Source organism: Giraffa tippelskirchi, chromosome 9 (genome assembly GCF_054371585.1).
Source record: "Giraffa tippelskirchi isolate mGirTip1 chromosome 9, T2T-mGirTip1v1.2.pri, whole genome shotgun sequence".
In the NCBI taxonomy this organism is placed as follows: domain Eukaryota; kingdom Metazoa; phylum Chordata; class Mammalia; order Artiodactyla; family Giraffidae; genus Giraffa; species Giraffa tippelskirchi.
In genome coordinates, this window is record NC_137283.1 from 2868208 (window position 1) to 2895827 (window position 27620).

At 38.3% G+C, this 27620-nt stretch overlaps 1 protein-coding gene across 7 annotated transcripts in view; it reads left to right on the forward strand.

Annotated features, from left to right (window-relative positions):
* The window catches only part of ZCWPW2 (zinc finger CW-type and PWWP domain containing 2), a 134037-nt gene that overhangs the window by 83898 nt on the left and 22519 nt on the right, over positions 1 to 27620 (forward strand). For all 7 annotated transcript variants that reach the window (XM_081526961.1, XM_081526962.1, XM_081526959.1 and 4 more), the window contains one exon: positions 19905 to 19951. In XM_081526961.1, coding sequence (XP_081383087.1) covers positions 19905 to 19951 — 47 coding nt within the window. The remainder of the gene's footprint in view (positions 1 to 19904; positions 19952 to 27620) is intronic.

Below are 27620 nucleotides of genomic sequence, written 5' to 3' on the forward strand. Positions count from 1 at the left end.
TTTAAGGAGCCTTCATCCTGTTTTCGATAGTGGCTGCACCAATTCACATTCCCACCGAAAGTATAAGAGGATTCCCTTTTCTCCACACCCTCTCCAACATTTATTATTTGTAGACTTTCTGATGATGGCCATTCTTACCAGTGTGAGGTGATAATTCATGGTAGTTTTGATTTGCATTGCTCTAATAATTAGTTATGTTGAGCATCTTTTCATGTGTTGTTTGGCTCTCTCTATGTCCTTTTGGAGTAGTGTCTATTTAGCAAGCACTCTATTTAAATGTAGGTGTTTTAATTAGTGCTTCTGTCATCTATATTCTTAACCTTTCTACATAGATTCTCTTGTGTATTTCAAAGCATTTATTTCAAAATTAGAAGCTATGGCTTTAAAATATATTTCTTGAGTTAAACTTTTATTTGGATATGCTATATTGTCTTAGAACAAAGTATTTTTCAAAATATTTTATTTTTTAAAAAGATCAAGGCAGAGATAAAAAGTAATCTTTAACTTTTTTAATTAGGTAAAGAAAGTATAATATTTCAAAGCATCCTCAAAGTTCTCTTGAATCATAAATATTGTGGTTTATGGGTAGCTTTTTAAATGAATTCATAGGGCTTGTAGCAGCTATAATACATTTTTGACTCTAAAAAGAATTTAATAGTTGCATGGAAATGATTTTTCAATAAATAAATATATTAAAATTTTTTCTGCTTATTTATCATAAGGATTTTTTTTTTTTTTTATCTTACAAGGCACCTTCTGATTTTCTCCACCTTAAGTTCTAAAGCAAATTTTTCTAAGGGAGGATCTGGTCTTTTGTGCTTACTGAATTTTAAAGTTAGAATGATGTTTTTTCTCCTGTAGAAAAGTTTAAAACATATATAAAAACATTTTATTTGAGAAAAAGTTTAAATATTAACCTAGCCACCTAAGTTTAGATTTGAAAGCATATAAATAGATTTGAAAAGAATGATAAGCAAACTCCTGTGGTCAAAAGACTTTCATTACCACAAATGTGATTTTATTCCTTGAGCTGAAAATATAATGTCTCTGTTTATTAGCAATAAAGGTTGAACTCACTTTATTGTCACAAATACAATTTAATGCTTTGCATGGCCTATACATTTCTCTGTGTAACCATAATAAACTTTGAAATATTTAGTTTTTTTAAATATTAATATTTTGTAGTAATATATAGTCTTTTACTTTTGAAAGTTATATTGCAGCCATTCCACACTAGCAGTAACCGGGTCTCAGTAAGTTATTTTGCCATTGTTGTTGTTGTGTGTGGCAGGGTGTTTATGTCTGTGTCCTTTGGCATTCTTACTTGTCCGGAGACCTGGAACGGGGTTATTTCTGATTGATTTTGCAGCAACAAACCATTTTCTTAATGAAAGTCTGATGGTTTTGCATGCAGAATTTGTATAATTCAGCCAGATTATAGACAGCCATGTGCCTAAGGACTCTCATTTTGTGCCTGAAGTATCCCAAATTGACGGGCGTGAACAGACTTCTAGGAGTTCAGTCTTTGCCATCATAGGCTCACTCGCTTCATACTCCCTCTTCACTGTCTCCAAAAGAGAATTTAGTCCTGTGCCTGTTTAGCTTCTAGAGTGGATTCTAGGATGTATACAGCTTCTTACTGTATTCAAAGTAGGTTTGAGAGATAATTAACCATTATTCAAATATTTTACAGAAGGTCAGTTACTTAAAAGGTTAGTTGCTTAGAGGCAAACCATTTATTTCGTTCCAGCAGCTGTGAGGATTTCTCTACTCCCAATTATATTCCATTGTTTGTGTGTGCCACAGTTTATTTATCCATGCACCCACTGAAAACATCCTGGCTGCTTCCAGGTTTTAACGACTATGAAAAAAGCTGCTGTAAACATCTACATGCAGAATTGTTTGGGCACAAGTTTTCAGCTTATTTGAGTAAATATTAGGGAGTGGAACTGCTGGATTACATAGTAAGAGTATGTTTAGTTTTGTAAGAAACTGTCAGAGTGTCTCCCATAGTGACTGTGTCATTTTGCATTCCCACCAGCCATAAGTGAGAATTCATGTTGTTCCACATCCTTGGTGTGAGCTGTTCTAACAGGTGTGTAGTGGTGTCTCATTGTTTTAGTTGCGATTCTTGAATGACATGATGATGAACATCCTTTCATATACTAATTTGCCATCTTTGAATCTTCTTGAGTTGTCTGTTTATTCCTCATTTTACAATCCAGTTGTTCCTTTTTTCATTATTGAGTTTTAAGATTCTTTGTGTGTTTTGAATAAGGGCCCTTTGTCAGATATGTATTCTGTAAATATTTTCTCTCACTCTGTGGATTGTCTTCTCATTCTCTTGAGAGTATTCTTCGTAGAATGTAAGTTTTTAACTTTAATGAAGTCTAGCCTATTAACGATTTTCTTCATACATCTTGCCTATGGTACTATATCTAAAAAGTTATCAGCATACCCAAAATCATCTAGATTTTCTCCTGTGTTACTCTCTAGGAATTTTACAGTTTTGTATTTTACATTTAAATGGGTGGTCTGTTTTGAGTTAATTTTTGTGAAAAGTATAAGATCTGTGTCTAGATTCTTTGTGTGTGTGTGTGTGTGTGCCTGAGCCATGTAGATGATTAGTGATTCCAACATCATTTGATGAAAATGTTAGCTTTTCTCCACTGTATTGTCTTTGCTTCTTTGTCAAAGATCAGTTGACTATATTTGTTGGGCATATTTCTGGACTCTATTCTGTTCCATCAATCTGTTTTTATTCTTTTCCCAATATTATACCATCTTGATTGTTATAGCTTTTTAGTAAGTCTTGAAGTCAGGTGGGATCAGTTCTCCAACCTTGCCCTTCTTCAGTATTGTGTTGGCTGTTCTGGGCCTTTGTTTCTCCATATAAACTTTAGAATCAGCTTGATATCCTCAAAATAACTTGATATTTTGATTGAGATTGCATTGAATCTGTAGATCAAATTTGGAAAAACTGAAATCCTAACAATATTGAGTTTTCCTATCCATGTTCTTTGATTTCTTTCACTAGAGTTTTATAGCTTCCCTGGTATAGATCTCATCCATAGTTTGTTAGATTTACAGCTAAGTATTTCATTTCAGGAAGTGTCTACATAAATGATAATGTGTTTTCAGTTTCAAATTCCATTTGCTGGTAAATAGGAAAGCTATTGACTTTCATGTTAATACTAACCTTGTATCCTGCAACTTTGCTCTAATCACTTATTTGTTCCAGGAGTATATCTCTTGATTCTTTTGGATTTTCTACTTAGATGATAATGTCATCTGCAAACAAAGATAGTTTTCTTTCTTTCTTTTCAATTTGTATCTTTATTTTCCTATTGCATTGGCTAGGAGTTCTACTACATTTTTGAAAAGAATGGTCTCAGTGGGAAACCTGTTCTCAGTGGGAAAGCTTTGCATTTCTCACCATTAAGGATGATGTTAGCTGTAGCTGTTTTGTAGATTCTTCTCAAGTTGAGGAAGTGTCCATTTACTCCCATTTTGCTGCTAGTTTTTGTTTTTTAGTTTTTATCATGAATGGGTGTTGAATTTTGTCTAGGGCTGAGTCTGCTTATCTTGATAGGATCTGTGACTTTTCTTCTTTAGCCTATTGATATCATGTCAAAGTGTTAGTCACTAAGTCGCGTCTGACTCTTTGTGACCCTGTGCACTGTAGCCTGCCAGGCCTCTCCATCCATGGGATTTTCCAGGCAAGAATACTGGCTGCCATTTCATCAATTACATTAATTGATATTTGAACGTTGAACCAGCCTTGTATGTCTGGAATAAATCCCACTTGATTGTGGTGTGTAATGCTTTTTTATGCAGTGGTAGATTTGCTTTGCTAATATTTTGTGGAGGATATTTACATCTGTATTCATTAGAAATATTGATGACTCTGTAGTTTTCATGTAATGTCTTTATTTGGTTTTGGTATTTCAGGTAATACTGGTTTCATTGAATGAGTCAGGAAGTATTCTCTTTGCTTATGTTCCGAAAGAGTTTATAGGAAATATGTATAATTTCTTCCTTAAGTGTTTGGTAGAATTCACCAGTGAATACATTTGGACTTGATGTTTTCTGTTTTGGAAGTTTATTATATTGATAAAATTTTAAATAGATATAGGCCTGTTCAGATTGTCTGTTTCTCCTATGTGACTTTTGGCAGGTTTTGTTTTTCAAAGGATTGGTCCTTTTCATCTAGGTTATCAAACTTGTGGACATGGAGTTATTCATACCATTTATTTATTATCCCTTTAAAATCCAGGGGATCTGTAGTGATGCCCTCTTTCATTTTTTATATTAGTAATTTGTGTTTTCTCTTTTTTTCCTTAGTCAGGCTTGCTAGAGGCTTATTGATTTTCTCTGTTGATTTCCTCTTTCCAATTTCATTGGTTTCTCCTTTAATTTTTATTTCTTTTCTTGTTTTTTTTTTTTAATTAATTTATTTTGTTTTTGGCTGTACTAGGTCTTCGTTGTGGTGCCGTGGCTTCTCACTGCGGTGGCTTCTCTTGTTGCCAAGCGTGGGCTCTGGGCACACAGGCTTTGGTAGTGGCACAAGGGCTTAGTTGTTCTGCAGCATGTTGAATCTTCCCAGATGGGGGATCAAACCCATATTCTCTGCATTGGCAGACTGGCAGATGGGTTCTTTTTCTAAAATTTATTTATTTATTTTTATTGGAGGCTAAATCGCTTTACAATATTGTGGTGGTTTTTGCCATACATTGACTGACTCAGCCACAGGTGTGCATGTGTCCCCATCCCGAACCCCCCTCCAGCCTCCCTCCCCATCCCATCCCTGTGGGTAGTCCCAGCGCACCAGCTTTGAGTGTCGTTTCATGTGTTCACATATGGTAACATACATGTTTTAATGCCATTCTCTCAAATTATCCCACCCTCGCCTTCACCCAGAGTCCTAAAGTCTGTTCTTTACATCTATATGGCAGATGGATTCTTAACCTCTGGATCTCCAGGGAAGTCCTTGTGTTTACTTTAGATTTAACTTGCTCTCCTTTTTCTAGCTCCCTAAGGTGGAAACTTGGCATATTAATTTGAGATCTTGTTCTTTCATAATATATGCATTCAGTACTGTAAATTCCCCTCTAAACACTGCTTTCACTTTATCTCACTAATTTTGAAAATCTGTATTTTTTTCATTTCATTCAAAATTTTTAAAATTTCTTTTGAGAGTTTTTTTGACCTGTATGTTATTTGGAAATGTGTTGTTAAAGCTCCATGTATTTTTGAATCTTCTAGTTATCCTTCTGTTTTTTATTTCTACTTTTATTCCACTGTGGTCTGAGGGCAAGCTATTCTATGATATCTCTTTAAAATTTTTTTCAGTTATATTTTATGGCCCAAAATGTAGTCTGTCATGTTGAATGTTCTAAGTGAGCTTGAGAAAAATGTGTATCTGCTGTTGTTGGATGACGTGTCTATGGTCTGAAATGTGTATCTGCTGTTGTTGGGTGATGTGTCTATGGTCTGAAATGTGTATCTGCTGTTGTTGGGTGACGTGTCTATGGTCTGAAATGTGTATCTGCTGTTGTTGGGTGACGTGTCTATGGTCTGAAATGTGTATCTGCTGTTGTTGGGTGACGTGTCTATGGTCTGAAATGTGTATCTGCTGTTGTTGGGTGACGTGTCTATGGTCTGAAATGTGTATCTGCTGTTGTTGGGTGACGTGCCTATGGTCTGAAATGTGCATCTGCTGTTGTTGGGTGACGTGTCGATAGTCTGTTCTGCTTTGTTGTAGTGGTAACTGAGCACTTCATGTAATTCTGTTTTCTCTCCTTTCTTACTGTATCAATTATATTTCCTTCTTAATTTTTCAGTGGTTTTCCTACAGTTTGTAGTAGTCATTTATAGGTTATCCAAGTCCACTTTCAAATAACACTTTGTAATGTCATGACTAATGCATATACTTTATATAACAAAGTTTTCTAATTCTTTCTCTGTCCTTTATATCACTGTTGTCATTTTATACACACACACACACAGATATGTATAACATATAATTAAATATATTGTCACTATCATTTTGGACAAACTATTTTCTGTTTACATACATTAAGAATGAGAAAGATGGTTTCACTTTTGCTCGGTCATTTTCTGATGCTCTTCCTTATATAGATCAAAGTTTCTGATTTACATCATTTTCTCTCTTTTACCAATTCTTGTAAGGCAGGACTTCTGGCTTCAAATTTCCTTGTTTTCCTTTGTTGCACAATTTGTATATTCCTTTTCTTTTGAAGAATAATTTTCTAGCATATAATTCTAATTTCATTGGGTTTTTTTCTCTCATCACTTTAAATATTTCATTCTGTTCCCCTCTTGCTTGCATAGCTTCTGAGAGGAATGCAATGAAATTCTTATAGTCCCTCCTTTATAGGTAAGGAACAGAGAGAAGAATTACCCCCTCTAGCTTCTTTCAAGAATTTTTCTTTATTTTTTCATTTTCTGCAGTTCAAATAGGACATGGCTAAGTGTAGTTTTGATGGCTCAGTGGTAAAGAATCTGCCTGCCAATGCAGAAGATGTGGGTTCAGTCCCTGGGTTGGGAAGATCCCCTGGAGAAGGAAATGGCAACCCACTTCCAGTATTCTTGCCTGGGAAAATCCTACGAACAAATGAACCTGTCGGGCTACAGTCCATGGGGGTCACAAGAGTCAGACAAGACTTAGCAACTAAACAGCGACAACATCCTGCTTGGAGTTCTCTGAGCTTCCTGGGGCTGTGGTTTGGCGTCTGACATTAATTTGGGGAAGTTATCAGTCATTGTTAATTCAAATATTTCTTCTGTCCTTTTCTCTCTCTCTTTTCCTTCTGGTATTCCCATTACACACATGTTACGTTTTTGCAGTTGTCCCATAGATCTCGGGTAATCTGTGCAGTGGTTTTTTCCAGTCTTTTTTTCTCGTTGCTGTATCAGTTTAGAAGTTTCTACTGATGTTTCCTCAAGGTCAGAGTGTTTCCTCAGCTGTGTCCAGTTTACTGACAAGTCCATCACAGGCATTCTTCACTTCTGTTACAGTAGTTTGATCTCTAGTGTTGAATTTTTTATTATTTCTTAGAATTTCCACCTGTTCTTGCACGTTGTCTACTTTTAACATTAGAGCCCTTGGTACATTTATTGTAGTTGCCTCAAATTCATAACCTGATAATTCCAAACCTCTGCCCTGTTTGGGTCTGTTCCAGCGCTTGCTGTGTTACCTCAAACTGATTTACCTTTAGTAAGCCTTGCAATTTTTTGTGGAAAGGTGAACATGATGTACTAAGTAAAAAGAACTGTGGTAAAGAGGCCTTTCCAAGTGCAGTGGTAAGGTGGGGCGGGGGGGAGGCATTTTGTAGTCCCTTGATTAGGTCTCAGTCCTGGGCTTTGAGTTTCGTGAGTGCTTCTTCTTTTTTTACTGCTTGGGTGGTTCATGATGCCTCAAGGAGGGTGGAGTTGGGTATTCCCTTCCCTTACATGGAAGGCTATAGCAGAATTTGCATATTTCCCTTCCCCCAGATTGTTTAGGCTCTGGAGAAACCCCAGCAGGTTAGTTCCAGTAAAATAGCTTCTCCTGAGGACAGCCTTGTTAGAAGAATTCAGTGCTCTGGCATATTTCAGAATGGTTACTGTTTTCCTCCCACTGCATGAAGCATAGGAAAATTTTCCCCAGTCATCACTGTGAGAACCCTGATGGAGACCCCAGAGGTAAATTCACCGAAGTGTCTCTCCCTCCCCCAAGACTGGGGGCTCTCAGGCTTGTTCACACTGAGCCTCATCAACAAATTTCAGTCTTTATTTCCCTCCCTTGGCACTGGTTCCTGCAGAGGTTTCTCCTCCTGTAAATTGTGGTTCTTTGTATTTGCCAGTAGGCAATTTGTCTCTCCAAATTTGGGGGCAGTTGTTTGCCTTGTGAACTCACTTCCTGAGGGATCAAGGAAGAGTTATTGATTTTCTGTCCGTTGAGCTTTTTACCTGTTGTTAGGATGGAGTGGTAACTTCTCTTTCCAGACAGGGAACTGGACTATCCTTTTTGTTTTTTAGAAAATGCTCCCAGCTGTCATGTTTAAAGAAACACATACTAACAGTTTTTCTGAGATCATGAATGGACAAGCTTTAGAAAAATTATTTAAAGAAGAGAAGCCACTGATTTATATTAATATTTGTACTTCCCTCTCATATGGTTGTAAATAAAAATTTTAACATCTGTTATGATTCATGAGGCATAACCACCTCTACTCATTTGGAACATTTTTATTTTCTACCTGAAGCTCCTCTTTTATACTTTAAAAATATGATGTGGATATAGTTCAGAAGAGAAGTAAAGGTCCTTTTAATTATCCAAATCTACATTTCCTGTTAACTGCTTTTCACTCTCTATGTCAGGGTTCTTACATGCAGAGATTTCTGAAGGGAGGAAATTAAACCTTTCTCACTAGGGAGAATTCAGCTCTTAGAAAATAGTTAAAGCTGCTCAAGTTGAACACAGACTTACTGTTATTAACAGAGAAATCACTAGTGATTGTTATGTTTTAAAGTATTACATCAGCATTTCCCTTTGACATTTGAATTATAGTGGTTCTATTGCTCTGGGAGACAGTTCTGCAACTTTTGCATGTAAAATGTTCTTGAATAACAGTTTGGATGTTTCTGTTCCCAATTCATCTCCTTACTGGATGTTTTACTTAAGAATGACTTACATTTTGAGAAGAAACATAAATTTCTATTCTATTATCATTAACTCTCAATATATGATCAAGGTCCTTTGGATCCAATTTTAGTCTTTCTGTGCAGTTTTAGCTATTTGTACAGATTAGCATTTCGTTGTGATTTTTATTATTGGCAGAGGTCTTCAAAAGAACAGGGAAATTTTTTTGATACAACAAAGCATATTCTATATTGTAACTGCTACCAGGTCTCACTGGGCCCTTAAATCTGAAATGCATTGTGGAATTTCAACCATCTTATTTTTCCGTCTCTTGAAATATTTTGCTATTTTATCATTGCTCATCAATTATTCCCAACTGTTTGAAAGACAAATAATTATTTAAATGGAAGAATGATGAAATCACTTGAAAAGATGAGACAATAGTGAAATATATCATCGGTAAACTATTTTTCCTAGTATTACAAGGGTTAAGATCTCTCCCTTACTCTCTCTCTAACACACACACACACACACACACACACACACACACACACACACATGCACACACATCAATTAGCTAAAATGGAAGAGAACGTTGTTATCTAAAATCTACCAGACATTGTTTTAAGAACTTTATTTTATGTAGATTATATTATTTAAATCACAGTATACCAGTATATTACTCCTGCTTTATCAGTAAAGAAACTGAAGATCTGAGTGACAACATGTAGTGTTTTATATTTTACATTGTCTAGTATAGTGACTTATGCCATGTAAATATTCTGTGTGTTTCAGTTAATTATATTAATTTGTTTAGGCACAATGTATATTTAAGGTCCATATAATATTTTGAATAAAATCCATATATATTTATTCAGTTCAGTTCAGTTCAGTCACTCAGTCATGTCCGACTCTTTGAGACCCCATGAATAGCAGCACGCCAGGCCTCCCTGTCCATAACCAACTCCCGGAGTTTACCCAAACCCATGTCCACCGAGTCAGTGATGCCATCCAACCATCTCATCCTCTGTCGTCCCCTTCTCCTCCTGCCCCCAATCCTACCCAGCATCAGGGTCTTTTCCAATGAGTCAACTCTTTGCATGAGGTGGCCAAAGAATTGGAGCTTCAGCTTCAACATCAGACCTTCCAATGAACACCCAGGATTGATCTCTTTTAGGATGGACTGGTTGGATCTCCTTGCAGTCCAAGGGACTCTCAAGAGTCTTCTCCAACACCACAGTTCAAAAGCATCAATTCTGCGGTGCTCAGCTGTCTTCACCGTCCAACTCTCACATCCATACATGACCACTGAAAAAATATATTTATTAAGTATAAAAAAATTGAGCACCTGCTGCATTTGAAAAATGGTCCCTGCCTCAAGGCACATCCTAGCCTTGCAGAGTGCTTAGATATATATAGAAGAAGCTGTAAGACAAGGAAAAAAGTTCTGTGACCTAAGATGACTATGAATTTGCAAAAGAGGTGGGTATTTCTCCTAGCTGAAGAATCATCTATGGTGGTGGGTCGTGTTGTACGTTCATCAGGAAGGAAACATACTCCAGAAGAAGGGGTTATTTCAAGCACCAGCTGAACATAGGAAAAAGGGCAATTTACATGTAGCAGCCAGTTGTAGGTATAAATATAATAACCTACTCCTCTAGTTTTCTATGTTTTGTGAAAATAATTTTTTACTGCAAAATTCGCTTTTAGTTGACAAACATTTATTTACTCTTATCCTTTTAGTTTTACATGCTCATTGTGATTATATTCCCATATTGATAAATTTCTATGCGTTTTCTTTTCTTTTTTAAATTTTAATGTGAACTGAAGGGTAATTGCTTTACCACTAGTGTTATGTTGGTTTCTTCCAACAACAACGTGAATCAGCTGTGTGTGTGTACACTTAGTCACTCGGTCGTTTCTGACTCTTTGCAACTACATGGGTTGTAGCCTGTCGGGCTCCTCTCTTCATGGTATTCTTCAGGCAAGAATACTGGAGTGGGTAGCCATTCCTTTCTCTAGGACATCTTCCTGACCCAGGGATCGAACACAGGTCTGCTGCATTGCAGGAGAATTCTTTACCGGCTGAGGCACCAGGGAAGCTCTAAGTATACACATATCCCCTCCCTTTTGAGCCTCCCTCCTGAGCCTCCTTCCCACTCCACCTTTCTAGGTCTTAATAGAGCACCAGGCTGAGCTCCCTGTGTTATATAACAACTTCTCACTGGCTGTGTGTTTACGTGTGGTAATGTATATATTTCAAAGCTACTCTCTCATGTTATCCTTACCTATCTGGGGTGACTTCTGCCACTGTGTCCACAAGTCTGTTCTCTACATCTCTGTCTCTATTCCTGCCCTGCAAATAGGTTAATCAGTACCATTTCTCTAGATTTCATATATATGTATTAATATATGACAATTGTTTTTCTCTTGCTGACTTATTTCACACTGTGTAACAGGCTCTAGGTTCATCCACGCAGTTCAACTGACTCAAATTCATTCCTTTTTATGGCTGAGTAATATTCCACTGTATATATGTACCACAGTTTCTTTATCCATTCATCTGTTGATGGACATCTAGATTGCTTCCATGTCCTGGCTATTGTTTGTAGTGCTGCAATGAACATTGGGGTACAAGTGCCTTTTTGAATTATTGTTTTCTCCGGGTATGTGCCCAGTAGTGGGATTACTGGGTCATATTATTGTTGTTGTTGTTGTTGTTCAGGCACTAAGTCGTGTCTGACTCTTTGAGACCTCATGGACCACACCACACCAGGCTTCCTTGTCCTTCACTATGTCCCAGAGCTTGCTCAAACTCATGTCCACTGAGTCGGTGACGCCATCCAACCATCTCATCTTCTGTTGCTCCCTTCTCCTCCTGCCCTCCATCTTTCCTAGCATCAAGGTCTTCACATCAGTTGGCCAAAGTATTATTAGAGGTTCAGCTTCAGCATCAGTCCTTCCAGTGAATATTCAGGGTTGATTTCTTTTAGGATTGACTGGTTTGATCTCCTTGCAGTCCAAGGGATTCTCATGAGTCTTCTCTAGCACCACAATTCAAAAGCATTAATTCTTTGATGTTCAGACTATTTTTACGGTCCAACTGTCACACTGATACATGACTACTGAAAGAAATGTATCTTTGTACGGACCTTTGTTAGCAAAGTGATGTCTCTGCTTTTAATACCCTGTCTAGGTTTGTCATGGCTTTTCTTCCAAGGAGCAAGGGTCTTTTAATTTCAAAGGTCATATGGTAGCTTCATTCCTAGTTTTCTAAGGAATTTCCATACTGTTCTCCATAATGGCTGTATCAATTTACATTCCCACCAACAGTGCAAAAAGGTTCTCTTTTCTCCACATCCTCTCCAGCATTTATTGTTTGTAGATTTTTTGATGATTACCATTCTGACCAATGTGAGGTGATACCTCATAGTTTTGATTTGCATTTCTCTCATAATGAGTGATGTAGAGCATCTTTTCATGTGTCTTTTAGCCATCTGTGTGTCTTCTTTGGAGAAATGTCAGTTTAGGTCTTCTGCTCATTTTTTGATTGGTTTGTTTACTTTTCTGATATTGAACTACTTGTGTATTCTGGAGATTATTCCTTCATCAGTTGGAATATTCCTGGGTATTTTATTCTGTTTGTTGCAATAACGAATGGGATTGTTTCCTTAATTTCTCTTTCTGATTTTGCATTATTAGTGTATAGGAATGCAAACAATTTCTGTGTATTAATTTTGTATCCTGAGACTTTACTAAATTCATTGATTAGCTCTGGTAATTTTCTGGTGACATCTTTAGGGTTTTCTGTGTACATACAGTATCTTGTCATCTGTAGACAGTGAAAGTTTTACTTCTTTTCCAATCTAGATTCCTTTTATTTGTTTTTCTTCTCTGATTGCCATGACTAGGACTTCCAAAACTATGTTGAATAACAGTGGTACGAGTGGGCCCTCTTATCTTGTTCCTGATCTTAGAGGAAATGCTTTCAGTTTTTCACCACTGGAAATAATGTTTGCTGTGGGTTTGTTGTATGTGGCCCTCATTATGTTGAGATAGGTTCCTTCTCTGTTCATTTTCTGGAGAGGTTTTTTTTTTTTTTTATCATAAATGGGTATTGAATTTTGTTGAAAGATTTTTCTAAATCTATTGAGATTATCATGTGGTTTTTATCTTTTATCAGAGCCTTTTATCTTTCAATTTGTTAACATGATATATCACACTGATTTGCATATATTGAAGAATCCTTCCATCCCTTGGATAAACCCCATTTGATCATGGTGTATGATCTTTTTAATGTGTTGTTAGATTCTGTTTTCTAGTATTTTGTTGAGGATTTTTACATCTATATTCATCAGTGATATTGGCCTGAAGTTTTCTTTTTTTGTGGCCTCCTTGTCTGGTTTTGGTACCAGGGTGATGGTGGCCTCATAAAATGAGTTTGGGAGTGTGCTTCCCTCTGCAATTTTTGGGAAGAATTTGAACAGGATAGTATTCACCTGTGAAGCCTTCTGGCGGTGGTCTTTTGTTTGTTGGAAGATTTTTGATCAATTTCATTTTTAGTGCTAGTCATAGTTTTTGTCATCTGATGTTTTTTTCTTTTTTTTTTTTGATGGGTGGGTCTATGTTCCTTTCTTACTAGTTGGCCTGAGGTTTCCAGCAGTGGAATTTGTGGGCACTTGGGTGGAGCGAGGCCTTGGTGTTGAGATGTGGACCTCTGGGATACCGCATCCTGATAATATTCCCTGGGGCCTGATATTCTGTGTTAATCTAGCAGTTTGGAATCAGTGCTCCCACCACAGGAGTTCAGGCCTGTTTCCTGGCCTGTGAGCTGGGATCCTGCAAGTTGCAGGGTGCAGCAAAAAATGAAAAAAGAAAATAAAAAAGTAAAAAATAAAGGAGCAGATCAATAACAAAGAATAAAATACAAAATAAATTTACAATACTAACAGATACGTTAGAAAAGATATAAATCTATATGAAACAGGCTCTGGAGGGTAAAACCAAACTTCAGTAGCAGAGAAGAAAAAAACAATAAAAAATAAAAAGGAGCAGAACAATAACAAAGAATGAAAAATAAAATGGATTTAGAAAACTAACAGATATATCAGAAAAAATAAGAGTATATATGAAACAACCCCTGGAGGGTAAAACCAGACTCTAATATCAAAGAGAGGAAAACAAGGAATGTGTGTGTGTATATATATATATATATATATGTTTATATGTATATATGTGTATATGTTTATATGTATATATATTATACTAAATAAAAATAAAAGGGAGCAGAACAATAACAAAGAATAAAAAATAGATTTAGAAAACTAACAAACAGTAGAAAAATTAAGAATATATATAAAACGGCTACAGGTTGTAAAACTGAGGGTAAAACTGAACTCCACTGGCCAAGAGTAAAAAAACAAAACAAAACAATAAGAGCAACAAAGAAAGGCAGGAAAAAAGCTTGGCTTTAGCGGAACATGGGCCTTAGGTGGGTAAGGGCTTCGGTGGTTGCAGAGTTTAGGTGGAGGCGGGGTTTAGGTGGGGGTTGGGGTCTTGGTTCAGGACCCATGCCTCCAGAAAAGACCCTGGATGGTGGTGGGAGGTAAGGCCTGGGCTCAGCCCAGCTGAGGGGCCTCCAGAGTGCATCAGGCTTCCGAGTACGGAGGCTCGGGCTTGGCGCCCCAGGAGGCTCCCCCAGGCTGGGTGGGCGGTAGAACACCAGGCGGTGTCCCACTCTTCCACGCCCGAGGGACATACCCCCAGCCAGCACAGCTCTTTCTCCTCTTTCTTTCCTGTGCCTGCAGGGCCTACACGGGCAATGCGTGTGCTTGGAAGGGACTCTAGAGGACAGAGCGGGGCTTGACTCCTTGGCTTCCCCTCCCCTCCTGCTTCCCCATGGCACCTGGTCACCCAGGGGTCCCTCCCGTCAGCCTGGTTGTTGGGGACTCCCCGCCAGTGTCTCGTGAGTATCCTAGGCATGGGCAGACAGGGACTCTGTTTCTTCCCTCTCCACCGTCTTGATTCTGCCTCTCTGCATAAATACAACCCTGAAACCTCACAATTAATATCCATCGCCCTTCCCATTTTTCATTACCACAATATTAAGGTTTCTAAAACATATCTATGGATAAATATTTACATATAATCTATTCAATTATGGAATTCCAGATTGAACATTTTTTAAAAAAAAGACCAGTTGTGCCAATGATTTTTACTAATACACATACATATATACTTTTGCACATATCAAAATGATCTTGAAATAATTTTCTATACAATTGACCCTTGAACAACATGAGTTGAAACTGACAGGTTCACTTATACACAGATTTCAGTGAATTCACTTAATAAATATATGAAAAATTTGGGGAGATTGGTGACAATTTGAAAAAATTCACAGATGAACTGCATAGCCTAAAAAAAAATTTGAGAAAAGTGTATATCATGAGTAATTAAATTATATGTAGATACCAGTCTATTTTAATCATTTCCTACCATGAAATACACACAACTATATTATAAAAAATTAAAACTTATTAAAATGTACATAAACACAGATTGCATATGGCACTGTTTGTAGTCGGGAGAAATGTAAACAAACATAAAGATACAGTATTAAACCATGACTGCATGAAGGTAACTGTTGTGCACACACTGTGCCATGGTAATACTTTCCCAGCTGCCTCCTGCTGCTGTCTCAGTGAGCACAGATGTAGTGCACACCTGTGCAAATGCTGTGACACAGGTCACCTCCGCACGAGCACTTCCTCTCTCCACTAAAGTTGCATATCACAGTGGGAGGTGATCTCTTGCAGTTCTCACGTATTTTCCATAATGTTCAGTGCAATACCATAAGCCCTGAACAATACCACAGAACCCACAAAATGCCACTAATGATGCTGAAGTGCACCCAGGAAAGAAGTCATGACGTTCCAAGGAAAAACAGAATTACTTGATATGGACTATAGACTGAGGTCTGCAACTGAAGTTGCCACCATTTCAAGAGGGATGAATCCAACCATTGTAAAAAAGTGAAACAAAAGGAAATTTGTGAAGCCATCACTTTGGCTACACTAGCATGCACGGAAACCTTTCACTTTAGTCCAATACCCTTTTTACCTTGCATTGAAATTGCAGCCTTAATGTGAGTGCAGGTTTGCCATCAGAAAGACATACCTTAGATTCTAGTATGATTCAAGAAAAAGTGAGGTTATTATATGACAACTTAAAGCAAAAGGAAGGTGAGGGATCTCAATTGGAGAATTTATTGCCTGCAAAGGATGGTTTGATAGTTTTAGAAAGAGGTTGGGCTTAAGAAATGTCAAGATAACAAGAGAAGCAGCTTCTGCTGACCAAAAGGCAGGAGATGCCAGTAAGATGCCAGTAAGAAAGTCACCGAGGAGAAAGGATGCCTGCCTGAACAGATTTTTCATGCAGATGAAAGCATCCTATTCTGGAAAAAAAATGCTTCAAAACATATTTGTTAGTAAAGAAAAGAAGCGACTCCCAGTATTTAAGGCAGGAAGGGCTAGGCTAACTGTTTGATTTTGTGCAAATGCAGCTGGATGTATGATCAGGACTGCCCTTATCCATAAAGCTTCTAACCCACAAGCTATGAAGGGAAAAGATAAACAGCAGCTGCCAGTCTTTTGGTTGTAGTATATGAAGAAGGCCTGGACAGCAAGAAACTTTCACTGGACTGGTTTCATCAGTGCTTTGTCCTTGGAGTCAGGAAGTACGTCACCAGCAAGGGACTCTTTTAAAGTTCTTCTGATATTAGAAATGCCCTGCTGCTAATTCACTTCAGTCGTATCCGACTCTGTGCGACCCCATAGACAGCAGCCCACCAGGCTCCCCCGTCCCTGGGATTCTCCAGGCAAGAACACTGGAGTGGGTTGCCATTTCCTTCTCCAATGCAGGAAAGTGAAAAGTGAAAGTGAAGTCGCTCAGTCGTGTCCAACTCTTAGCGACCCTATGGACTGCAGCCTACCAGGCTCCTCCATCCATGGGATTTTCCAGGCAAGAGTACTGCCAGAAATGCCCTGGCCACCCAGAATCCCACGAGTTCAGCACTGAAGGTGTCAAAGGGGTCTACTTGCCTTCCAAACACATCTCTAATTCAGTTTCTGAATTGCTGGGAGAAACATCAATAATCTCAGATATGAAGATGACACCACCCTTATGGCAGAAAGTGAAGAGGAACTAAAGAGCCTCTTGATGAAAGTGAAAGAGGAGAGTGAAAAAGCTGGCTTAAAGCTCAACATTCGGAAAACGAAGGTCATGACATCCGGTCCCATCACTTCATGGCAAATAGATGGGGAAACAGTGGAAACAGTGACAGACTTTATTTTCTTGGGCTCCAAAATCACTGCAGATGGTAACTACAGACATGAAACTAAAAGACACTTGCTCCTTGGAAGAAAAGCTATGACCAACCTGAACAGAATATTAAAAAGCAGAGACATTACTTTGCCTACAAAGATCCGTCTAGTTAAAGCTATGGTTTTCCCAGTAGTCATGGATGGATGTGAGAGTTGGACCATAAAGAAAGCTGAGCAGTGTAGAAATGATGCTTCTGCGCTGTGGTGTTGGATAAGACTCTTGAGAGTCCTTTGGACTCCAGTCAATCCTAAAGGAAATCAACACTGAATATTCAATGGAAGGACTGATGCTGAAGCTGAAGCTCCAGTCCTTTGGCCACATGATGTAAAAATCTGACTCACTAGAAAAGACCCTGATGCTGGGAAAGATTGAAGGCAGGAGGAGAAGGGGACGACAGAGGAGGAGATGGTTGGATGGCATCACTGACTCGATGGACATGAGATTGAGCAAACTCTGGGAGTTGGTGATGGACATGGAGGCTTGGCGTGCTGCAGTCCATGGGGTCACAACGAGTTGGACACAACTGAGCGACTGAACTGAACTGAATTCAGTCTCTAGATCAGGGATCATAGGACTTTTAAGGCTTGTTACACATGGAAAGGATTGTCGACGCTCTGGAAGAGAACCCTGATAGAACATCGTGAAAGTCTGGAAGAACTGATTACACCATTGAAGATGCCATTGTTGTTAGAGAAATATCCATGAAGGCCATGAAGCCTGAAATAATAAATCCCTGCTGGAGAAAACTGTGACCAGTTGTGCAGGACTTACAATGGAGCCAGTCGAGGACATCATGAAAGAGACTGTGGATATGGCAAAAAGGGTAGCAGGTGAAGAGTTTCCAGACCTTGGAGAAAGTCAAGACAGCACCCCAGAGGAATTAACATGACTGCTTCTGAATCAGGGCCAGATGGTGAGGAAGAAGATGTAGAAGAAGCAGTGCCGGAAAGCAAACTGGCACCAGACAATCTGGCAGGAGGTTTCAGATCACTCAAGCCTGGTTTTGACTTTTTACATCATGGACTCTTCTATGATACCGGCACTGAAATGGAAGCAAATGATGGAAGAAGTGTTAGTATCATTTTGGAGAAATCAGAATGCAACAAAGTCAGACAAAAATGAAGATGCATTTCTATAAAGCGACGCCAAGTGAGCCTGCCTATCCTGTCTGCCCTTCCACCTCCTCCACCTCCTCTGCCTCTGCCACCCATAAGACAGTCCAACCCTTTCTCCTCCTCCACAGCCTAGTCAAAGTGAAGCTAATGGGACGAAAACCTTTATGATGACCCACATCTACTCAGTGAATATTAAATAATCATCATGCCATGCGGTTCATAAATGTGTTTGTCGTGCATTATGCGGGTATCCTTGTGTGAAAGTCTGATACTTGCATTAGAGTGCCGTATGACACTTTGCGCCCTCATCACGAGTGCCCAGGTATCATTCATCATGTAGAACATCGTGTGCAAGACTTATATTGAAATGAACAGACTAGCCTTACATAGGCAAAAGGTGAGTGACAGTTAATACAAAATTAATAGTGTGTTAGTTTTCTTACTGTCTTATAGCTTTGCTTTCAAAGAATTATATTACATACAGTACCTCTCTCTCTCATAATTGGGGAAACTGCATATCAGCCTATCATCACAGGTAAGGGGTTTTAAAAAATAAAACAATGTCTCCCATTCTGTCTTATGAATGTGACCATAATATTCTATGCCATAAAAATGTTATAATGATTTAATCATTAACGTAGAGGCTGGGCTACTGTGAGCAATCATATCCATTACACTAGGCAGCCATGTTACTGTTTCTTCATGAAACATGAATTTTGTTTTTACATTATCTTTTCATATTTGATGTCTAGTGTTAGTAATACATGTGACATCTACAGTATTTTGTATCATAGAAAACAAAATTGCTATAGGTAGTGACAGACAGGGGATTCATCTTAAAAACAAATCACAAACTTACAGCATTGATATATATATACAGTACAGTATTGTAAATATTTTTTCCTTTTATGATTTGCTTAAAGACATTTTCTTTTCTCTGGCTTACTTTATTGTAAAAATAAAGTATATAATACATAGTAACATACATGATATGTGTTAGTCAACTCTTTACATAATCATAAGGCTTCCAGTTAACAGTAGGCTACAAGTCATTAAATTTTAGGGGAGTCGAAAGTTACATGCGGATTTTTGACTGCACGAGGGGGTGGCGCTCTGAACCCCCATGTTGTTCAAGGTCAGCTGTACGATTGTTTGATTAGACTCTTCACTCTTGCTGCGTCTTTCTTGGAGGCACTGTTGGCAGCCCCGTTCAGGGCCCCAAATGGAGGCAGCAGGCATAGAGACCAGGGACTTGTGGTCGGATGGATCTGCCCCATTGCAAAACCTCAGGCTGTGAAGTGGAGATGGAGCATGCGCCTTTAAAAACTATCAGGAGGATTAAATAAGATGTTGTCTCTTTGAAGTTTTTATTCCTTGTCTGGCATGTAGTAAGATGTGCATGTAGAAGTAACTGGGATTTAACTCCAGATCCTACATACCCCGGGGCACTCAGGCTGACCAGAGCCTAGAGATGAGATGCACTGGACGCTTGCTGGAGGGCAGCCAGCCAGCCAGCCAATCAGATTTAGGGGCAGAGGTTTGTCAAATAAGTGTAGGAATCTCTGATGTTCTTACTTTTGGATTACTCTGTTTTATAATCAACTCTGGGAGCTGAGTTTGTTAACATTTTTATCAAAAGGGCCACAGAAAACACATATCACGGTATGAGAACGTAGAAATGTTCTGTGTAATGTTGCATTTATTTGAACAGGAGTGTAGGCACTTTTCTGAAGCAGCCCTTCATTATTATCTTACAGACAAATCCAAAGCAGCTGGCAAAGTTACTGTGGTGGCCAAGAAAAGGGTAAGATCATATTGTATTAAATATACAGATTTCAAATTCAATCTGATTAATACAATTTTAAAAGAAAATTAATATTCTAAATCAAAATGACAATTTTTTTTCTTCTAAATGTTATGTTGACACTAGGAATTTAGTATTTATATTTAAACTTAGTGGTTAATGTTTTAATTTTTATGGTTAATTTAATATTTATGTTACTTATATCAGTGTGATAGAATGATCAGATATTAGAATAATAGAAAATTTTAAGTTAAGAAATAAACAATTGCTTTTATTTGTGCATACTCTCATATTTTAATATTTCTCACACTAAAATATTTTATGGCATGTCATTATGTGTGCAATCTTCCTAGAACATTGAAAAAATTAAAATTGACAGCTTACTGTGGACTTTACCTTAAAATTAAGTAGAGAACAACATCAGACATATGTTTGAATCTTTTTAATGAAAATTTGTAAAGTTAATAGCATTTTAAAGCAATTTTTAAAATTTAATGTCATTCTGCACATTGTATGCGGAGAGATGTTTAACTCTACTTACTGTCAAAGCTGTGGTTAGGATAGGAGAAGCCTTGACAGTGTTCTCACGTGACAGTATTCTCAATGGGACACCCCTAAAAAGAAAAGGAGTCAGTGCTTTAAAACAAATTCTTCTGGACAAGTAATGTGTTAGTGTCATAAGTAAACAGACCATGATCAAAAGGAAAGCCTCTGCTTGTGGTCCTTCCTCTGTTGAGTGATGGGGCAGGCACAGGGTGAACTCTCAGAAGGTCAAGTGTGACGTGGGGAAACAGGAAAGGCTGATGGGCAGGAACCTCCAGGTGGACAGGCAGTGAGAGGAGCATCATTTTTGTGTCCATGTATGTATATTTTTATGAGTCCTTTTAAAATCAAATTTTGTTTTTATCCTTTTGCTTTTTGCTTGTAAAAGAGATCTGGACTTTTCACTATGTAAATAGTGTAGATGCACCTTTGCAAAGAGGAATTCAATATCAGAAGACAAGGCTGCCCTTTAAAAAAGGAACAAACTAGGGCTTGTGTGCATGTCTGAAGATTTAGACGGGAGTATGTGAAGTAGTACAGGGTTGTTTATGTGGATGGTATTGTTTATTTCAGTCTCTACTAGAGGATATTTAGCATAAAAATTATAAAGGTAACATTAACTACCATTCTTATGTATTGTTTTATTTTTACTAGTGATTTTCAACAAAGGCAGTACTGTCTCTAGGTCAGTGCTATTCAAAATGTGGCCCACAAGCCAGAACTGGTCTGTGAACTATTTATTTATTGGCCTGCAATGAGCTAAGAGCAAAAACCGACAGTAGCCATTTAGACACTTGCATGGTAATTTTTGTCTGTCAAATGCAATAAAATAAAACTTATATTCTGTATGTTTTTACTTTTTGTTTCATTTTCCCCTAGTGACTCATTTTTTTTTTTTTAAATAAAAGTATAGATATTGGACAAATTATGGATTTGGGGAAGGTAACTGGCTTTTTACTACAGGTAGTTTGAGAGACACTGCCCTAAGAGATATTTTAGGAATGTGTGGAGGTGTTTGGGGGTATCATAATTGAGGAATACAAGCCATTCTGCTTCCCTTGTGGCTCAGCCAGTAAAGAATCCACCTGCAATGCAGGATACCTGGGTTCTGTCCCTGGGTTGGGAAGATCCCCTGGAGAAGGGAAAGGCTACCCACTCCAGTATTCTGGCCTGGAGAATTTCATGGACTGTATAGTCCATGGGGTCGCAGAGTTGGACACGACTGAGCAACTTTCACTTTCACAAGATGTTCTACTGAGCAAAGATTCAGGACAGTAGATATCTTGCAGTGCATTGAAAAGGACTGTGTAATGCCTGTCCAACATTTGGTATGACTTTTGAATGTCCTGCTCAACTCAAAAAACTACCAATATAATTGCAGAGTGATTTAGTATAAAATAATACTGAAATATTACAAATTAGACCAAAAGCCAAGAAATTTCAAAGACTTTAAAAAAACACGTTGTTCTTGAAATTACTGGATAATTTACTTATTTTCTATCCTACATACTGTAACATTTTCAACCATATATTGGTTTGTAAAGGGGATGGAGGTCCTGGTCTGTCACCTACCACTGCTATGATCTTCAGTTTGGCTGCTTAACTCTCTGTGCTCTCTGTTTCCTCCTGTTAAATGGGAAGAATGAAAGTCTTATAAAATAAAAATTACTCTTGACAATTTATAAAAAGTGCATAGCATAGTCTTCGAAAATAGGAAACATTTCATAAATGTTAGCTATTGTTGTGGGAATATGGATTTATTTTTACATGCAGTACAAGGATAGAGTATAAAAAATTGCATGCAGACTTATAGTGATAAGACTCAGGACGTGCTGCCCCAGAATACAGCACCTTGGTGTATTGAGTATTCTCAGATGAAGGAATTTGTGAAACACTAGGTAGGAAGGACTTTCTGACTTTCCCTGAAGCAGGTCATAAGGGCCTCATGCGGGAGTTGTCCTCCCTGTCCGTGGAGGACAGGAGCATCCTGTCTCCAAAGACAGAGGACGCAGAGTCCTCTGAAGCAGGCTCCATGTGTAGCCCATGCCCCTTCCCGTCCTGTCTCATCCCCGTGACTTTCCATTCCTCATCACACCCAGAGTCACAGCCCTGAGGTTGAGTTGCTTCTCTGGGTCTTCATTTCCTTATGGAGGCTCCCCAGTTACATAAAACTTACATTAGATAATTTTGCATGCTTTTCTCATTTTATCTGTCTTTTGTTATAGGGGCCCCAAATGAGAACTTAGAAGAGTGGTGGAAAAAGACATGTTTTCTCCCTACACTCACTGCTTATCCCAATACCATTTATACAAATAAATAATCTTTCTCTACTTTGCTGCTTTTCTTTTGTTATCTTCTCTATAATAGATAGTATGGGGCTTCCCAGGTGGCTCAGTAAAGGATCCACCTGCCAATGTAGGAGACATGAGTTTGATCCCTGGGTTGGGAAGATCCCCTAGAGGAGGAAATAGCAACCCACTCCAGTATTCTTGCCTGGAGAATCCCATGGACAGAGGAGCCTGGCGGGCTACAGTCCATGGGTTTGCAAAGAGTTGGATGCGAATGAGTAACTGAGCACACATGCTATAATGTGTAGTTTTCCTTCTTCATAATGTAACAGGCAGCATTTTACATCTCAGACTATCCATTTCTCTATCTGTTGATGTATGTAGTCTTAAAATGAATTCCAAATTGCTGTAATTATTCTCTACCTTTTCTTTAATGTGTGAGTTAGTGATCCTTCATTACTTTACTTTTTCAAAAATTTTTTTCATAGTTCTTTTTACTTTCTCAGACTCTATGTATATATGTATATCATGATGATTTGACATTTTAAAAAATATTTTTGTCTGGGGAGGAACTAACCCTCCCAAGATTAGCCAGTTCTTCAAGATGCACAGGGTACCTCTTTCATATGCACTAACCAATTCCAATCCCACATCTCCCAATGTCTTCTTATCATATTCTAAAATACTGAGCCAGGATTGCCCCTGCCCTAGATTATCCCCTGGCCAGGTTCCAGCCAAATGGAGACCATCCCTCTAGGCCAGAGCCTTCTAGAATTATTCAAAGTAGCCAAAGTTCTAAATTCTTTACTCTATCCTATCTTGCCTTTCCTGTGGCAAGGGGAAACCCCAATAAAAGCATAATTTAGGTAGCTTTAACACCACACAGTGTTATATTTACAAATATTCAGTCAAGTTTTCGAAGAAAAATTCTGTTGTGGTGATGGTCGGTGTTGTAGAAAATCTGTGCACGAATCCGGAGAGAAGTCCTGGGTTTATTGAATATCGTGGAAGTGTAGCGTGTCCCATAATCATTTTTTCTTTGGTGTTTCTCAGTGTGGAATTTTACGTGTATCTAATTAAGGCCGTTCCACGTTGTTGTTACCAATCAGAAAAGAACCTCTCTTTAAATTTTCTTTTCTAATTTTTTTAGCTTACATATAGAAATATGTATGCATGGGTATCTTTTCTTCTCGCACTTTATTTTTATTAATGCCAAGAGTTTAATTTATACCACCTTAGAAAACAAAATTAATGACCACTCTCTTGATTTATACATTTAGGTATGAGGAATTCAAGCCATTATATTTTTTGATGAAAAATATTTTAAAAATTCTCTCCCAAATTATTGTGAAAATTCTTCATAATAAGCAGGAAAATTTCATTAGCCCAATTGCAGAAGTTGCTTATATTTTATGACTCATTGCCTGAATATTTGTGCTAATTAATATGCTTCTTATTAATATAGAATTCATGTACAGCACCTCACTCAATTCACTTGGTTTTATATGCATCTTTCCACAAAGATAAATATTGTAATTGATCTTTACTGCTGGCTTCTAGCCCCAGGCAAAGAGATATCTCAGGAAACAATGGTAAGAGAGGAATCCCTTGGGAAGAGTCACTGTCAGCCTTCAAAACTCACTTAATTTCCTTTGGATGTTACTTTTTTTCACCTTCCCATAAGCCAGTGTTCCAAAACTTGAATCATTCAGTTCAAGTTTGACAGTTCAGTTCAGTCGCTCAGTCGTGTCCGACTCTTTGCGACCCCATGAATTGCAGCACGCCAGGCCTCTCTATCCATCACCAACTCCCAGAGTCTACCCAAACCCATGTCCATCGAGTCGGTGATGCCATCCAACCATCTCATCCTCTGTTGTCCCCTTCTCCTCCTGCTCCCAATCCTACCCAGCATCAGGGTCTTTTCCATTGAGTCAACTCTTCGCATGAGGTGGCCAAAGTATTGGAGTTTCAGCTTCAACATCAGACCTTCCAATGAACACCCAGGAATGATCTCTTTTAGGATGGATTGATTGGATCTCCTTGCAGTCCAAGGGACTCTCAAGAGTCTTCTCCAACACCACAGTTCAAAAGCATCAATTCTGCGGCGCTCAGCTTTCTTCACCGTCCAACTCTCACATCCATACATGACCACTGGAAAAACCATAGCCTTGACTAGACGGACTTTTGTTGGCAAAGTAATGTCTCTGCTTTTAAATATGCTATCTAGGTTGGCCATAACCTTCCTTCCAAAGAGTAAGCGTCTTTTAATTTCATGGCCAGAATCACCATCAGGAGTAATTTTGGAGCCCCCCAAAATAAAGTCTGCCACTGTTTCCACTGTTTCCCCATCTATTTCCCATGAAGTGATGGGACCAGATGCCATGATCTTAGTTTTCTGAATGTTGAGCTTTAAGCCAACTTTTTCACTCTCCTCTTTCACCTTCATCAAGAGGCTCTTTAGTTCTTCTTCACTTTCTGCCATAAGGGTGGTGTCATCCGCATATCTGAGGTTATTGATATTTCTCCCGGCAATCTTGATTCCAGCCTGTGTTTCTTCCAGCCCAGCGTTTCTCATGATGTACTCTGCATATAAGTTAAATAAGCAGGGTGACAATATACAGCCTTGATGTACTCCTTTTCCTATTTGGAACCAGTCTGTTGTTCCATGTCCAGTTCTAACTGTTGCTTCCTGACCTGCATACAGGTTTCTCAAGAGACAGGTCAGATGGTCTGGTATTCCCATCTCTTTCAGAATTTTCCACAGTTTATTGTGATCCACACAGTTCAATATCTGTCAAAATTTTGCCAATTTCTATACTGTTAGTTTTTATAGCTTTCTTGCATTTGATTTACCTTTTTTGTAATTTAGTTTTTGAAATTGATGTAAAACTTAAACACAATGAAATGCACAGATCTTAAATGTAGAGTTTGATGAGTTGTTCTTAAGCATATACACCCATGTAACTACCAGTCCAGATTAAAACAGAGAACATTTTTATTACTCCCTAAAATTTTCCTAATCAAAATTTTAAGATATAAATGTACTATTTTGATGTGAGTTGCATTTTCAAATGTAACTAAAATATATATTAATATAGAAATTTGTCCATTCGTCACTTTAAGTCATCAGTGGAGACCGTCACATAGAAAGTTCTTTTTGTGCTAATTTCAATCTCCCTGAAAAACTCTCAGCCACTTAAGGCAATGTTATCAAACTTCCTTCCAGGGGAGCGATTTTTAATAAGATATTCTTTAGTAACTTAAAAACTAAGCCGGCCCTTTAGGTTGCAAGCTTTACCTCTTTTATCTTAAATTAAAATCTATAGGAATTCTGTAGGATAACTATTAGTAGAAAGTATTAAAATCAGACAAAATGGATTAGTCATTGATATTCAGAATCTTTTATATATTTAGAAGAACAAGGAGTACTCTTGACTTAGAGTACCTCTTTTCTGGTGTGGATGATTCTGTTTGTTTCTTAAATAGAAAAGCCTACCTTGGGAGTTGTATATTTGCTTAACACTTTTCCTGACTTGACTTTCAGTTTATGGATCTGATTTCAGCCAAACTGATCTCCTTGTAGTTTTCTTAAGATGGTTGATGGGAGTGAGAGGAGTGGGGAATAGAGGGTAAGTGGGCATCAGAGTGCATATAGCAGAGGTGAAAACCTCTTTGTTTTTGTCCCCTGGACGGAAAACGACCACCTCCTAGTGTGAGGAACTGTTCTCCAAGCTGGCAGGTTGTCATTTAGCAGCCAGCTTACAAAGGGCAGGTTTTTTGCCATGGGGTTGTAGGACGCCTCTTGTTGCCATTTGGGGGTTGCAGCTCCCAGGAATGCTTTGGGAGGTGGAAGTGGCAGGGTTTTCCTAAACTAGTGACTTGTCCCAGTGTACTGATTTACCTGAGAAGATTTAAATTTTAGTTATGCAGTAAACAGAAATTCATCTCTGTCAGTAATATCTTCTCAACTTTTAAGAATTGTTTTATCCTAATTATTTTAAAAAGTCTCATTTTTTAAAATGTCATCATATATAATAACAGAAGATTGTATTAATTTTTGTTTCTTTACATATGCTGCCCATTTGAAAATTCACTCAAGGTACTAATTCACTTGGAATTCAAGTTTAGTAATACTTAAAATCTGGTGTCATAGATTCCAGAAATTCAAAACTTTTCAACCATAACTCTCCACATTTTCTATTCTGTAATTTAACTTTGAGCCAGAAAGCAATAAAAAAGAATTCTACAAAATGTGATTGCTCTTTTGTTAAGAAACAAAAAGCTGTTCAACTTGAGTCCTACTAATCCCATGAAGAGCAGGTGTTGTCCTTTGCTGTTTGGGGCTAAAGGTTGTGTCATGCAGCTCTCTTCAGTTTTATTGGTTATCTTCATTGCCGGAATAATTCTTTCTCATATCCAGAGACACATCTCCAAGATCGAGCTACACACACGATGAGTCTGGATTTATTCTCACCATCACCTTCCTCTTCCCATTCCATTAAAACCAAAAGCCAGTATTACTAATCCATAGAAATGTGGTTATTGATATACAATAAGGAGAAGGCAATGGCACCCCACTCCAGTACTCTTGCCTGGAAAATCCCATGGACGGAGGAGCCTGGTGGGCTGCAGTCCATGGGGTCGCTAAGAGTCGGACACGACTGGGCGACTTCACTTTCACTTTTCCCTTTCATGCATTGGAGAAGGAAATGGCAACCCACTCCGGTACTCTTGCCTGGAGAATCCCAGGGACGGGGGAGCCTGGTGGGCTGCCGTCTATGGGGTCGCACAGAGTCGGACACGACTGAGGTGACTTAGCAGTAGCAGCAAGAGTTTGA